This window comes from Chionomys nivalis, chromosome 10 (assembly GCF_950005125.1).
Source record: "Chionomys nivalis chromosome 10, mChiNiv1.1, whole genome shotgun sequence".
Taxonomy (NCBI): Eukaryota; Metazoa; Chordata; class Mammalia; order Rodentia; family Cricetidae; genus Chionomys; species Chionomys nivalis.
The window spans coordinates 69,934,158-69,951,297 of record NC_080095.1 but is presented as its reverse complement, the minus strand read 5'-3'; the positions used below and the strand labels follow the sequence as shown (position 1 = coordinate 69,951,297).

Here is a 17,140-nt window from a genome sequence, read left to right as displayed (position 1 = left end):
TTCTTGTGGTAAAGAGGGTAGAATATAGAGATAAAGGCTCCAAGCCCACAGCAGCTCAGCCTCTAAATTCGACTATCTGTGTGAAGATGTCGTCAGCAATAGAGCTCCACTGCTACTTTTCAGAGAGCAAGCTCTGTCCTAGCATCAGCCTGGGCTATTTGGGGATTCTAATGGGAACCCACTGGCCAACAACCAGTCCCTCCACTAGAAGTTTTGCCTGGCTGAAAGAGATGGCCAATTGAGACTCTGCATTACTAGAAATCCTCTCTAACAACATGCTTATTGATTCCAGCAAGTTTCCACTTCACTAGGTTTCCATACTACCCCCAAAATGCTCCCCAATATCAGCTGTCTCATCCTGCATTCTCGCCCTCCATCTCTCTCCACCTACCTGATTCCTTTCTCTTCTGTCCCTATTATTACCCAGCACACCTGCAGAATCTATTCTATTTCTCCTTTCCAGGGAGATCCATGCTTCCCCCATTTAGTCCTCCTCTTTACCTAACCTCTCTGGGTCTGTGGATTACAGCTTAATTATCATTTACTTAAGAGCTAATATCTACTTTTAATTTAATATATACCATATTTGTCTTTCTGGGTTTAGATTACTTCATTCAGCACAATGATAATATGAGGATCCTGCATCCTTCTGTTATGTGCCCAAGAGTGATATAGTTGGGTCTTGAGGTAGATCAATTGCCAATTTTCTGAGGAACCATCATATTGATTTCCATGGTGGATGTACAAGTTTGCACTTCCACTAACAATAGAGGAGTAATCCTCTTGCTCCACAATCTCTTCAACATAACCTCTGTTATTGATCTTAGTCATTCTGACAGATGCAGATAGAATCTCAAAATAGTTCTAACTTGCATTTCCCTGATGACTAAACATACTGAGCATTTCTTTTCAGTCATTTGAGATTTGTCTTTAGAAAATTCTCTGTTTAGATCTGTGTCCCATTTTTATTTGTATCATTTGGGTTTTTAATATTTAGTTTCTTAAGTTTTATATATTTTGTACATTAGACCACTAAAGGATGTACAATTGGTAAAATACTTTTCCCATTCCATAAGCTGCTTTTTTGCTCAATTGATGGTATCCTTTGACTTACAGAAGCTTTTCAGTTTTGTGAGATCTCATTTATTAATTGATTAACTTATGCCTGCATCATCAATGTTTTGTTTAAAACATTGTCTTCTGTGTCAGTGTATTCAAAGATGTTCTCTATTTTTTCTTCTACTAGGTTTAGTGTTTGTGGTTCAATCCACATGAACTTAAGTTTTATGGAGGATGATAGATTTGGATCAATTTACATTTCTACATACTGACATCTGGTGAGACCAGCACCATTTGTTGACTTTATTTTCTTTTTTTCCTTTGGGTCTTTCTGGCTTATTTATAAAGTCAAGGTGTTCATAGGTGTGTGGATTTATGTGGATCTTCAATTCAATTGCGTTGATCAAACTGTCTATTTTTATGCCAATACAATTTAATTTTTATTGCTATAGCTCTGTAGTACAACCTTGAAGCTACAGATAGTGTTATCACCTACAATTCTTTTATTGTTTTATCTGTCCTGATTTTTTTTTTGTATTTTAGTATGAAGTTGAGAATTGTCCTCTCAAAGTCTGGAAAGAATTGTGTGGTAATTTTGATGGGAATTCTGTTATAGATTGCATTTGGTAGGATGGTCATTTTTACTATGTTAATTCTGCAGATTCAGGAGCATGGTAAATTTTTCCAACCTCTGATATCCTTTTCAATTTCTTTCTTCAAAGACTTGAAGTTTTTTTTTTTTATCATATAAGTCTTTCACTTGCTTGGTTAGAGTTAATCGCAAATATTTTATATTATTTGAGGCTATTGCGAAATGTTTTATTTCCATGTTTTCTTTCTCAGACTGTTTGTAAATAGGAGGCTACTGACTTTTTTTTTGAGTTAATATTGTAACCAGCCACTTCAGCTATTAAAAATTACTGGTTCAGGTCACTTACTATCATATCATCTGCAAAAAACAATGCTTTGCCTTATTCATTTCCAATTTGTATCCCCTTCATCTCCTTCAGCTATCTTATTTTCTAACTAAAACTTCAAGTACCATATTGAATAGTTATGGAGAGAGTGGGCAATCTTTCTTGTTCCATATTTTAGTGGAATTGCTTTGAGTTTCTCTCCATTTAGTTCAATGTTGGCTATATAATTCATGCAAATTGCCTTTATTATATTTAGGTAGGTCCCTTGTATAACTCATCTCTGCAAGACTTTAATCATGAAAGGTGTTGGATTTTGTCAAAGCTTTTTCTACATCTAATTAAATGATCATGTGGATTTTTTCTTTCAATTTGTTTATATGGTAAATTACACTGATTAGTTTTGTTTGTTGAACCATCCCTGTATCTCTGGGATGAAGCCACTTTGGTTTTTTGATGTGTTCTTGGATATGTTTTGCAAATATTTTGTTGGGTATTTTTGCATTTGTGTTTGTAACAAAAATTGACCTACAATTCTTTTAATTTGTTGTATCTTTGTGTGCTTTGGTTATCAGCATGACTGTGGCCTCACAAAATGAATTTGGCAATGTTCCTTCTGCTTGTATATTGTGTAATAATTTGATGAGTATTAGTGTTAACTGTTCCTTGAAAATCTGATAGGATTCTGTGCTAAAACCATCTGACCCTGGACTTTCCTGGGGGTCTGTGTCTGATGAGTGCTTCTATTTCACTAGGGATTATAGATTTATTTAAATTGATTAATCTGATATTGATTTAACTTTGGTAAGAAAATTACCAATTCTTTAGATTTTTGATAAATTTTGATGGAGTATAGATTTCAAAATATGTTCTTATGATTGTTTGGATTTTCTTAGTGTTTGTTGTAATTTCCCCCAATTTCATTTCTGATTGTGTTGACTTAGATATTTTCTTTCTGTCATTGAGAGAGTTTGGATACAGGTTTATCTATCTTGTTGAGTTTCTCAAAGAACAAACTCTTGTTTCACTGATTTTTTTAAAATCATTTTCTTTGTTTCTATTTTTAATGATTTTAGCACTCATTTTGATTATTTCTTACATCTCCTCTTCTTCAGTGTGCTTCAATTTTTTTTTGCTCTAGAGTTTTCAGGTGTGCCAGAAAGTTGTTAGTTTAAGATATTATCTCTATTCTATTTATTTTATGTGGCCATTTAGTGCTAAGAACCTCTTTCATTGTGTCCTATGAGTTTTGGCATGCTGTGTATTTATTTTCATTAAAATCTAGAAAGTCTTTAATTTCTTTACTTCTTTTTTGTCTTGATTTATTTTTCATTCAGTAAATAGCTGTACAGTTTCTATGACTTTGCAAGCTTTCTGTGATTTCTGTTGCTGCTGATATCCAGCTTTAATATGTGGTGGTCAAATAGGATGCAGGGAGTTATTTCAATTTCTTTTATTTGTTGAGACCTTTTTTTTGTGTCTGAGTATGTGGTCAACTTTGGAGAAAGTTCTGCCAGGTACTGAGAAGAAGGTATATTCTTTTGTGTTCTGGTGAAATGTTCTGCAAATATCTGTTAGGTCCACTTGATTTATGTGTCAAAAATGTCTGCATTTCTTGGTTTAGTTCTTTTCTGAATGAACTGCCTATTTGGTAAAAGTAGGGTATTGAAGTATTCCACTATCAATGTGTGAGGGTTGATGTGCGACTTCAGCAGTAATAGTATTTCTTTTATAAAAAGTGGGTGCCCTTTTATTTGGGGGCATAAATGTTAAGAACTTAAATGTCAGCCAGGTGGTGATGGTGCATTTCTTTAATCCCAGTACTTGAGAGGCAGATCTCTGTAAGTTGGAGATCAACCTAGTCTACATAGCAAGTTCCAGGACAGCCTAAACTGTTATACAGTGAAATCCTCTCTCAAAATAATTCAAAATGTCATTTTGGTAGATTTTCCTTTTTGATGAGTCTGAAACATCATTTTTCGTCACTGTTGATTAATTTTGGTTTGAGGTCTATTTTGTTAGATATTCAAATGGCTACACCAGCTTGTTTCTTACATTCATTTGCTTGGGATATCTTTTCCCAACCTTTTAGCCTGAGGTAATATCTATCCTTGATTTTGAAGTTATTTCTTGGATGCAGCAGAAGGATTGATCCTGTTTTCAATTCTATTTCATTTTAGTCTGTGTCTTTTTATTGCAGAATTGAGACCATTGGTATTGAGAGATATCAGTTACCAATGATTGTTAATTCCTGCTATTTTATTGTTGTTGCAGGTGGTGATGGTAGTTGTGGTGGTGTGTATGTTTGGTTGTGTTTGTGTTTCTCACATCTTTTTGTTTTGTTGATGTGAGATTATATATTTTCTGTATTTTTATGAATACAGTAAGAGTGGAATCACTTAGGTTGGAGTTTTCCTTTCAGCACCTTCTGTAAGGCTGGATTTGTAGCTAGATATTGTTTAAATTTGGCTTTATCACAGAATATCTTATTTCCTCCATCTATAGGGATAGAAAATTTTACTGGGTTTAGTAGTCTGGGCTGGCATCTGTGATCTTTCAGAGTCTGCATAGCCTCTGTTCAGGCCTTTCTGGACTTTAGATTTTCCATTGGGAAGTTAGGTGGAATTCTAATAGGTTTGCTTTATAATTTACTTGGGCTTTTTCCTTGCAGCTTTTAATAATTTTTCTTTATTCTGTATGTTTAGATTTTTAATTATTCTATGTCAAGGAGATATTATTTTCTGGTCCAATCTATTTGGTGTTTTATAAACTTCTTGGACTTTTATAGGCATGTCCTTTCAATTAGGAAAATTTTCTTCTACAATCTTTTTAGAAAATATTTTCTGTTCCTCTGAGTAGGGATTCTTCTTCCTCTATTCCTATTATTATTAGGTTTGCTCTCCTTATAGTGTCCCAGATTTCCTCTATGTTTTGTATTAGGAGATTTTTATTTCTTTGAATTTCATTTATTTATTCTTTTTTTTCACTTTACATTCCAACCATAGTACTCTTTCCCACCCCTCCTCCTGCTCCCCTCACCTCACAGCCAGCCCACCTGCATCCACTACTCTCAAAGCTTAAGGCCTACAAAGGGGTGACAACGAAGTCTGGCACATTAAGTTGAGGCAGGACCAAGCCTTTCCCTTCCCTAAATCAAGACTGAGTGAGGCATCCCACCATAGCAAATGAACATTGGGAGGTTTTTTTTTGATTTTTCGAGACAGGGTTTCTCCGTAGCTTTTGGTTCCTGTGTCCTGGAACTACCTCTTGTAGACCAGTTTGGCCTCGAACTCACAGAGTTCTGCCTCTGCCTCTGCACCACCACCGCCCGGCCATTGGGAGGTTTTTAGATTCAACATTTTCTTTGATAGATGTATCTAATTCTTTTTATGGTATCATCAATGACTGAGATTCTTTTTTACATCTCTTGTATTCAGATGGTGAATCTTGCTTCTCTTATTCCTGTATGAATTCTTAAATTGTTCATTTCTAGAAGTCTATCAGTTTGGGTTTTCTTCATTACTTCTATTTCTGTTTTCAGGTCTTGAAAAGTTTTATTCACTTTCTTCAACTGTTTCTTTGTTTGTTTGTTTGTTTTCATGACTTTCTTTAAGGAATTTATTCATTTTCTCCAATTGTTTCTTTGTGTTTTCCTGGATTTCTTAAAGGGATTTATTTACTTCCTCTTTAAGGATCTCTATTATCTTCATCTCGGTGGTTCTTAAAATCTTTTCCTTGTGCTTCAGCTCTGTTGGAATATTCAGGATATGCTTTGTTAAGAAAGCTGGGCTCTAATGGAGACATACTGTTCTGGCTGTTATATATTGTGCTTTTATGCTGACTTCAAGACATCTGTATTTGTGGTGATTATAAGTATGGGTATTCATTTCTGGAAGGCCAGGAGGGCATGGTCTGAGGCATCCACAAATGACATGGATGTGGGAAAGGAGGTTGTAGCTGGGATGAGTTTGAGGAACTGTGTCTTTTGGGGAACACAGAGAGCAGAGAAGATCTGAGAACAGGCTACCTACTTTTCTGGCAGACATGGTCTGTGTTTTTCCACCTGATCCAGGAGCTGGTTCACAGTGACAACTGAGAAGAGCGAGACCATGAAAGGATGGTCTGTGGGATCCATAGGAGACATGGACAAGGGGAGAAGGAAGGCCACAGTTGGTATTTTTATGCAGTGGTTGGGAAGAGACTGAGGGATTGGATCTACTTGTGGAACAGAGAGAAAGGGGAGATATTTTTGATGGATTTCAAAACATTTACTGAACAGTAAATGACATAAAATAAACTGCATATGTGTAATGTGATTGCTTTAATAAATTTGAACATGGATAATTACCTATGAAGCCAAAACCACAAAGAAACATGAACATGCCCATCATCAAGTAATGCAGAAACATTGCTCTAATCACTTCCTTGTACCACTTGTTAAAGTATTTCCTTTAGTGCTAGGCAGTGGTAAAACCTTTTAATCCTAGTATTTGAGAAGTAGAGGCAAGTATACCTCTGTGAGTTCAGGTAAAGCCTGTTTCACATAGCACATTTCAGGCCAGCTAAAACTGCACAGTAAAACCCTGTCTCAAAAAAGCTAACTCTCCAATAATTTTCATGAATTACTATGCAAGTCTATTTTGTCTAAGACATTTTTTTGGTGGAACTGGTTTATGAAGATTGATATGTGAGCAAAACTGTTTATACTTGAATATTAGACTATCTTCTTCTTAGTGTGTTCCTTTTTCTTAAGTCTTTATTTTCTTCATCTTTTCTTTCTGCTTCTTTTTCTCTTCTTTTCTGCTCTTCTTAGACATTATTCTTTCCCATCATTACATGGCCACCTCTCATTTTGGCCTTTTGCCTGCTTACTGCCACTCCTACATGGATTCATTTTGACAAGTTAAGTCTGCTTCATTAACTTATACTGTGAGAACAGTTGATGCTCAAATATATTTGATAATGGAAGTTAAGAAGCCCCTTCCTTTGCCAAGAAAGTGCTTGTAGTACTATTTTGAACAAATGATGTCATTCTCTCTATATATACATCTGCAATGAATGTTGCTTTGTTACTATGTCTACTGTGATGCATATATTCTGTCTCAGTGAAAATATAACCATCTTAGTTATAATTTTTAAGCACCCAAAGACCATGTCATCAATCGTCTGTTAAGCAAAAGTTAGCATCAAAAAATTCTGATACAAATGCACTTAAGTGTTCTTGCATCTGTGTTCGTTGCGTTCAGTTCAACTCACTATTGCAATGAAACAGAAGTGCTAGAAATATATATCTATAATTATGGGTAACTATGTCTTAGAAATAGATATGCTGATATTCTAAAGACAGTACTTATGAATAATATGCGGTATTTTATCTTTTCAAAAATATTGAAATATGTGTGGTGCTTATATCATATAATTTCAGTTACTATAAAATATTTTGAATCATAGAAAACACTTAAAAGATTTGCAAAAGTAAGTTGGCTATCACTGTCACTTCAATAAGGGTTATAGTTTTGAAAATACAGATGAAACCTGGGCAATTACTTTTCATTACAGACTTTAAAGAGGGATTATTGGAATGTTTTAATGAAACAAATGTATTTGCCTTTTATGTCTAGGCAAAAGTTGTGTAAATTTTTTTATAAAAATTGTTTTTGTAGTAATATAGGCTTTTGTGATAGAAAATAGGGTTTGTGTTTGGGGATATAGCTTAGAAATAGGGAGCTTTTCTAGCATTTTCAAGGCTCAGAGTTTTATTTTCAGCTCTGCCCACCCCCCCTCACAATATTATAGCTGATAACAAAAGCTCAGTGAAAAGTTAAAAATGAGAATTAGGTTCACTAACAATCACAGTAGTCTTCATGCAGGCAGGTTTTCATTTTTCTAACTTTTTTTTTTTTTTGCAAATATTGAGAAGTTCATATACAGAACAAAAGGAAGTTGAAAGGCCTGTGGTTTCCTAAGCGAGGGAATGAAGCTAACCAAACAACACTTTTGGAAGATTACCCCAGCAGCTGTGTTGGGCTTCTGTAGTTGTCTTGCAGTTTATTGCCTGATTGCAAGTGGCATTTGAAACTACTGCAGAGGAAACATTTCGTGAGTCGGTCCAAGTATCTCAACTGTCATAATCCCACAGCACACACTATATAAATTCAAATGAATTAAAAAATTTTCAAAAAAATAACCTAATAAAAAGATCCAAGCCCTTCACAATAGAAGAGTATCCCAGACAACATCGATGCAAGATTTCTTGTTTTATTCCTTATATAATCAAAATTAATTCTGCTATTAAAATGGGTACGTACATTGAACAGGTCTCCATGTGTAACTTGTCTAAATTTTCAAAGCAGCTTGAATTTCTTTCCATGTATTTATTTAAAGAAAACTACTATTAAAGCAACTTTACTGAGAGTATTGTTTTCCTTCTCTGAATGGGCAATTTATCGGGCGGTATTTGATCAAATGTACTATCATCTTTAAAGCATTCTCAGTTCGTTGTGATAGCCTGAGTTGTGTATCCTGTGTTAGTCAGGGTTATCTAGATGAACAGAACTGAAAGAATGAATATATACTATAAAGGGGATTTATTGGATTGGTGTACACAGAAGGGGTTGATAGTCTAATAATGACTGTCTGCATGTTGGCGAGTCTGAAAACTCTGCTCAGTCTACAATTGGATGCCCTAGTATCAAATTAGTGCTGAATGTCTAGAAAATTTCTGCAGAGGTACTGTCTTCAGTCCACATTGGAAAGTGGAAAACCTAGGTTCTGACAACTACTACCACCACCACCAACAGCAGCAGCAGCAGAACTGGATAGACATACCAGCCATGAACTTAAACAGGTTACTGGCAGGAAGGGAGGCAGGGAGGGAAGCAAGGAGGCAGACAGGCAAGCACACAAACAGGCAGGCAGGCAGGAGGGCAGGAAATCTAGCAGCACAGAATTATCCCTCGATTTTATTGCTGCTCACACTTGGAATGGTCTTCTCTCAGATAAACATTCCTGAAAATGTCCTTATAGGACCCTTCTCAGAAGCTTGTTTCATTCTTGATTCCAGATCCAGGCAAGTTGACTATCTTATTGCGATTTACTATCTCGCACTCCAAAGATGTGTATTTTGAAACCACAAATCACAGAACTTAAGAAACCAGAAAAAGTTGCCTGGGTATTGAAAATCTTCTAAGAAGTTTTTATTGTAGAGGTGAGAGAATTTTTATCAGGAGAGTTACATTCAGAAGACTAAGAATGGCAATCCTGGCCATTTTCTCAGTGATCACATGGTATTCTAGATTTGCACATTCACATCAAAGTTAATGGTCACTAGAACCTTCGCAGTGGTCAATGGGGTGAAGACATTGACAGCCGTGTCACAAGAACTGTGTTAATCTTCAGAGTAGGTTCCCTCTTGTCTTGCTAAGTGTATTTCTGGAGTTGGGCCCTTCAAGTTTCTAGACTATTAACTTACCCTCAAAAGTGAGTAGGTTCATCAGATTTTTGTTAGACAGGGCTTGTTCCCTGATACTTTTACATTCATTGACAAACAGGGCAAAATATCAGTCAAGATACTGGAAGGGTAGGGAGAAATTACAGTGCCCACCCTTGTACTCAGCACATAAGCATGAGGAGGACTAGGCATATCATTTGTCAGTGACCATATCATCCAACAGGCTGTGTAGGAACCCAGATCATCTGCTATTTACATTGGGTCTTACTTGCATAAAACTTAAACCATGAAAGAGAGTACGGAGTATGGCAATTTGGTATATGTGTACTGAGCCCAGTAGGCCAGCATCTCATTAATTATCTTGAGATGGGGAAGCATGTCATCAAGATGATAAGGCCTCCTGTACCCAATGGGATGTTGAGATAGGCCAACTCTTAGAACAGTGTTTGGGTCATAGGATTAGAACAGTGTGCTCTGGACCAGAAACTCCTATAAAACTTTGAGATCTCCACATTCTTTGCCACAATATTTCCTATAACTTACTGGTGAGGACATTGACAATATTGAACAATATTCAGAGTGGTTGATGTGATGTGCTGTTCTAGGATTTCTGGAGATGATTCCCTCTGTCTCTAGAAACTATAGAGCTGCCATTGAGCAAGGGGAATCTGTAACTTGCGGTGACCTGCTCATATCATGTGACTGTTAAGAGTTTTGACCTGCTGTGAAGAGGCAATTTTTGCTCTATTTTGTGCTTTATTAAGTATGTATGTTCTTGTTTTATCTTGCCTTAGGCTTTGTAAGAATTGAATAATTAATCTATATTATCTTCTGTTACTTCTTTTAAAAAAAATCTGTACTGTACTACTGGAAAGTATCAACATTGATTTGTATAACTGTTCAGTAAATTTTTACTGTTCTGTAGTGCTCCACCTTGTGAACACAACAGTATTGACACATTTCTCATAATCTGCCTGTGTGTACCAAAGCACTAGTCGGCGATATAGCCATGGAAATTAGGACACTGGTGAATGTCCTATTCTGCGTCTTATATACTAGCTTCATAAATGAGTGGCACTCCCAGAGATAAATGCTCTACTGCAAAAACTATAGGTGAGTCATGAAAATGAGTGAATTCCCTAAGGGAATGTTCCAGCCAGAGTCCCATAGATTAGCTATGGAAATGAGTAACATTTCCATAGATGCGTGTAGCACTCTGCAATCTAGCATATATAAGACAGCATGTATCCTGGAAAGTTTGATCAGCTTCAGAGCCTTCAAATATTTTAAATGTAATTATATAGTACCACTTATGTTTCTCCTGCCTATATTCAGAAGCATTACTAGAACCCTTCATAACCCAGTTTTGGTTTGATCAACACCTAGTAGCACCTCTTCCTGGGTAAACCAAACCACATTTCAGCTTTTGCCAATATCTCTAAGTCCACATCCCATTGACCTTTCTGTTCTTAGTTTGTGGCAGCCCTGCTAAAGCCTGTAGGTATCTCAGAAACACTTCAATTATCTTCCTTGTTCCCCCTTCATGGTTATGTGCCACCTGAGTGCTTCTCATGTCATATGTAGCGAAGAATGGTTGATGCATCCATTCACTTGTTTTCTGATCAATGCCATTAAGTTATTGTTTTCTTTTTGTGGCAATATTAGTATAGTGCAATTTATTCTCAAACTGGATTCTGGGTAGAAACTCCAAGCAGCTCAGGTATTAATAATGCCAATGCAATCTATAATTCAATATTTTGTTTAGTAAAGGTGCATAATTTATCAGATTCAAATGTCTTAAAATGTTTTCCTCAGTTCATATGACTATTGGATTCTTCCCCAAAACAGGAAAGAAAATGAATATTAGAATATGTGTTTGCTCCTACTCTGTCTTCTTTAACCTACAATCTACTTGTGCTAGAAAAGGATAAACTATCCATAGTCTTTCTAAGGAAACTTCCTTGTAGTAAATTCTATGATCAGGCCTATATCTTGAACAGTCAAAATAGGAGAAAATGGAAATTTTCAATCATATTAAAAAACTTGACTATAGTATTCAAATCTATTTTGGGACTAAAGTTTTATTTTAATTAGCTCCATGATAAAGCATTTTCTTAGTGTTATCGGGGTCTTATTACATTTCATTTTATACAACCTCAGTTGAAATTATTTCTTTGTACTTCATTTTTGCAAATTTAAAACTTTATTTCTGGAACTGGAGACATGACTTGGTTGTTAGGAGTGCTTGTTGCTCTTATAGAGGACTAGAGACTACAGTTCAGTTCCCAGATTGCAACCATAGTAGCTGACTTAGTAAATCAAGATTCACAGAATGTGATGCCACCCTTTATCCCCCTGCAAAGTCTTTGCACTAGTGTGGCTCTCTCTCTCTCTCTCTCTCTCTCTCTCCCGCACACACATACACACATACAACATGCACACGTGCATGTAGTTAATAATAGTAATAAAATGATAAACCATTAAAGCTACTGTTTGTTATTTTTCTTTTCCATTAACTCACCTCTTCTCCCTCCTGAAGATGGATAACTTTATTATACTATAAAGAGATTATTTCGAAAAAGGGATGCTAAAATATTTTTAAAACACCCTTTCTACAATTTATGCAGACAAAATGCTAAAAATTTATGTCCCATGAATATTTTTAGCCACTATTCACAGTCTTTGTGGCTAATGTTAGAGGAAAAAGAACTGTGGTCACAGCATCTCCAAGTCTTACATTATTGGTGAATGAATGTTTTTACTCCTGAGAAGTACATCCCCTTGTCATGCCTCAGTGTAGAATAAAAAAAAAATCACACACACACACACACACACACACTCACACAAATATCTTTCTACTCTAGGAGGAAACCTTTCTAGTGATACCTGAGCAGCACACAGACTTGAGATTATAGGTGGATGTTGTCAGGAGTCATTTTATTGCTATGTTGCTTTAGCAGAAGAGTAGAATTATATTTTCCGATAGATCCCTGGGTATCTAGTCTCATGTCCTTGGCCACCAAAGCAGTTTTGTGGATGGGTTCTACCTCATGGAGTGAATCTTAAATCCGAATAGATCTTAGTTGGTTATTCCCACAAGCATTTTTGCTACTACTGTCCTAGAATATCTTGCAGGTAGGTCATCATTGCAGACCGAAGAGTTTGTAGCCTCAGCTGGACAATGCAAAGGGAGTGAGAGACCTTGGAAAAATTCAGCAAAAGGGTGTTTCCATCAAATCTCTTCCCTCAGTGTTCATGGAACCCTGTGGAAGAGAAAACAAAAGGACTGTAAGAGCCAGAGGGAATGGAAGACGCCAAGGCAACAAGGCTCTTTCACAGTAGGGCTGATGCACTTACGGAGACTGTGGTAGCATGCAATGGACCTACTCAGATCTGTTTCAGTGGGACCCCACTGTTGAGAGAAGAGTACACAAGCCCCTGTCTCTATCACAGAAGATATCTTCAACTGACAACCACTTATGAATGAAAACTTAGTTATCTTCAATAATATCTGATCAGAGATATAAACCCGTCTTCATAGTAGGCCCTATACCCAACAGTATATAACTGCAAAACTAAACAATAGTCAATATAAAACTAACCCAATGGCGTCTTTGGAGGTTCTTTGTCTCATAAAGTTTTGTCTAGCCTTTTTTTTTTTCCCTCACAAGTCTTTTGAGTATATATTATGGCTTTCAGTTTTGCATTTTTTGTGGGATTCCTATGTGTACAAATGGATGCGTCTCTGTGTATATATATGTTTTCCATAGTTTTTTTGGCTCTTTTTCTTCTGCTTGTTTTGTCCTATACCATTTCTTTTTTATTTTGCTTTATGTCATTTTATTTTATTATTATCTTTCAGATGCCTGCTTGTTTTCTAACGAGAGACTGAAAGTGTGGGAACTTCACTAGGAGGGAAAATGGGGAGATCTTGGAGGAGTTCAAGGATGGGGAAACCATAATCAGAATATATTGTATAAAAAGAACTATTTTAAATTAAAGAAAAATGGTGAAACTAACTATATTTTCTAAGTAAATATCATAACATCAAAAACGACCCATAAACTGGAGGAAAGTCATTACTTATCAACTTTTGCAGAAGAGAGAACTGAAAAAGAAATTAACATATTCTGGAGGTAAAAATTATGTGTGGATAATTTCTAGCCTTGTCTGATTTGTGCGTAATCTCATTTAGAGTGTTTGACTTCTCTTGGCCTTCACTTTATTGTTGGAAAATGGGAACATTTTGAAGGGATTAATTAGTGAGACCTTCTACTGAGGAGTGCTGGCTCATGTCTGTAATATCAGCTCGTGGGAAGCTGAGGCAGGATCATAACTGGGAATTCAAGGCCTACCTAGGTACAGAGTAAGTACTTGTCTCAAAAAACCACAGAAAGGGGGATAGTGAGGGGAAGAATAACCTTTATAATCCCATTTCCTTCTGTTTGGGAAATGATAACTACTTTTAGACCTGAGAAAGCATTACCGATAGTGAATATATGGGAAACAAGTGAAATAGATTTGTAAGCTGTTATTAAAAATTGTTAGTATAACTTTTGTTGTACAAATATAGCTAATTTTAATTAATAGAAAAAAATAGATCAGTTATCTCTTAGCTGTAGGTTTTATATATTCTTTATTTTCCTTTTCAATCAAATCTATGCGTCTGTACTAACAACAGCTACAGAGCACATCTCAGTGACTAAGAACGGCTCTGTTATTAGCAGGGCAGGCCTAAGTATGACTTAAATTCCTATTTAGGTAATTTGAAGAAGTTGATTAACCTTACTGAGACCCCACACAACATAAATAATTATATAAATTCTACTTCCCAAAAGTATTTTGTAAAATCTTTGTTTATTTTTGCATAAGTCTTCAAGCAATACTTATGTTAAATACTGCACCAATTCTAACAACAAAATTACAATAAAGCTCACCAAAGAGAAGAAGTCAAAAGTCTTTTTCTTTTTTAAATTGCTGTACTAATCCACAGCTGGAATAAGCCCTTTTAAAGCTAAGAGAGAAATTATCAGATGGATCGCTGCAAGCACAGTGGTAATGCTGCCATATAGGCACATGGCTTGGTTCATTCATGTCATATAGTGTTCATGTGGCTGATTTTACCTGCATAGTAAGACAGCACTCTCAGACATAAGATCAAGTTTTTATTTAGATTCCTGAAGCAGGAGCCTAGCCCAGCTGGCATTCTGGGACTCCTTCCATCTCTAGTTTGACGAGATGATTCAGTGAAGTACGTGCTGTTCTTGCATCAGAAGTAGCAGTGTTATTGCTTTATGCCAAATACTTCTGCAGGAGCTCAGGCTGTGCTCCCTTGATGACTGCTTACTGCAAAGTCACCGAAGCAGCTGGTGGAAAAGTCCACATTAATCCCCTTGAGGCCTCCTGGCTTTGGAAAACATCTGAGTTCGCCTGTACTTCACAGGAGCAAGTTAAGGTGGTATAAAACTCTCAGAGATTCTACATTGATCTGTCATGAAGGAACTCCATGCATGTCTCCTGAGTACTTTTGACTACATAATTTACCATATAATTTTCCAGTTAGTGACTTCTTTTGAGAGAGGAAGGGAGGGAGCCTGGTTACTAAAGAGGTTGTAGCTATAGAGGTAAGACTGTCCTGAGTAAATGAACTCATGACTTCTACTAGATTCTGTAGTAACCGATTCTATAATTCCTTTTTAATTCCATCTCAAACCTAGAGAGCTACCATAGCACTGCTAAGAGATATCCCAGGTTCTCATCAGCTTGTCCCAAAGGGGTGCCTTAGTTAAAAGATTATGCTATTGAAACCTTTTAAAATCTTTTCTTAACATTATTTTCCCACAATATTTATTGAGTGCTCTTCGGAGCAAGTGGTTGTTCTGTGGCAGAGAAATGATAATGGGAATGACTGATACTGTAGAGATACATAACGCTTAGGTGCTTGTGAACAGGTATGCTTCCAGATGGGCTGGTTTCTGAAAGCCTGCGCTAAGGGGGCAGCACCATGGGTGCAGCTTCCTAGGGGAGGACAAAGGGTAAATGCCTATGTATTCAGGCAGGCATGTTCTCAACACATTTCCAAAACAGGAATGTGTTAATGTGATGAAGTAGTGGGGTCAGTTATCCAACTGGTTTAAGCATGCAAATAGCATAGTTATGTTTACACTCACTAAGGAGATATTCTGGTTGTCAGGGGGACACCGCATTAAGAGGGCAAATAGTGTGTGATAACGAAACATGGTCTTAAAGGTCTAGACTGAATGACAGCAGTGGAGAGGGTAATGAAGAGTCAACTTTAAGAAATGTTATTGGAAGACATATTTTAATAAATTGCTGCTGGCAGAATGAGAGTAGCTACAAAAGACATGAGTTCTATCATTTCAATTTGGGCAAATAGAGCTCCTATTAATTAAGATAAGGAAAGTTTGTGTGTGTGTGTGTGTGTGTGTGTGTGTGTGTGCATGCGCCCCCTAGAGGGATGTTCAGTGAACTAAACAATGTTTTTATTTCTGCATCTGTCTCTTTGGAAGAGACAACATTAGACTCTGTTAAAAAACTTACCCGGCCATCTTTGTGGCTGGTCTTGGTTGGGGGCCGTCCCGCACCTAAGGCAGGAAGATGGTGGCCGCAAAAAAGACGAAAAAGTCTCTGGAGTCGATCAACTCTCGGCTCCAGCTTGTTATGAAAAGTGGGAAGTACGTGCTGGGATACAAACAGACTCTGAAGATGATCAGACAGGGCAAAGCGAAATTGGTGATTCTCGCCAACAACTGCCCTGCCTTGAGGAAATCTGAAATAGAATACTATGCCATGTTGGCTAAAACTGGTGTCCATCACTACAGTGGCAATAACATTGAGTTGGGCACAGCGTGTGGAAAATACTACAGAGTATGCACACTGGCCATCATTGACCCAGGTGATTCTGACATTATTAGAAGCATGCCAGAACAGACTGGTGAAAAGTAAAAAGTTTTCCTTTAATAAAACTTTACCAGAGCTCCTTTAAAAAAAAAAAAAAAACTTACCTATCTTAAAAGCAAAGAGTCAACCCTTGGTCCTTCCACTTTTCCCTGTAAAGGTGCCTTCTTAGTTAAAAAATTTCAGATTTTTTCACTCATACCCATCTTTTCCACACAAACTAGGGACTGAGAGCTAATTAACCACAAATCTAGATTCATTCATCCTTTCTCTTTTCCTCCTCCCGTCCCTTTCCCCCCAACCACACACCTATCTTGAGTCTCACATTTTCATTCATAAAGTTTGAGAAAGCTCCCTTGGGTAATCCTTTATGTTTACCACTTCAAGAACATATAGACAATTACTTGAAGTGTCTTAGCTGTTTAATTCCACATTTCCATGTCCAAGCGTATTTTCCATGCTTATCTGAATAGATTTATATTGTCACCACTGGTAAGAGAATCTCTGTCAGTTATTGCAGTTGTACAGCTGCAAGGTTTCTGAAGCACTTCTTCACTCTCATTTAGAGATTCCCGAATAAGCACCTCTTCTCCCTGCTTTACCTAATGTGTGTCCTACCTTCATCGTCAACTTCCTCTCTGCACAGCTCTGATTTGTGGGTATTGGCATAGTAACAGAAAAGGTGCAAGCGCCTCCCTTGTCGTCATTGTCCAGCTTGGACCACATGGTGCCACAAGATGTTGCAGGGTGAGTTTCCCAGAGCAGCTTTCCAGAAAGTCCTGGCTCATCTTTCCCCTTT

At 36.8% G+C, this 17,140-nt stretch overlaps 1 protein-coding gene across 1 annotated transcript; it reads left to right on the top strand.

Moving 5' to 3' along the window:
* Positions 1 to 16,041: 16,041 nt before the first annotated feature.
* LOC130883019 (60S ribosomal protein L30) lies at positions 16,042 to 16,429 on the top strand. Its single transcript, XM_057783185.1, has one exon. It carries the CDS (start codon positions 16,042 to 16,044, stop codon positions 16,387 to 16,389), a length of 348 nt encoding a protein of 115 aa, XP_057639168.1. The 3' UTR covers positions 16,390 to 16,429.
* The last annotated feature ends 711 nt before the right edge of the window (positions 16,430 to 17,140 follow it).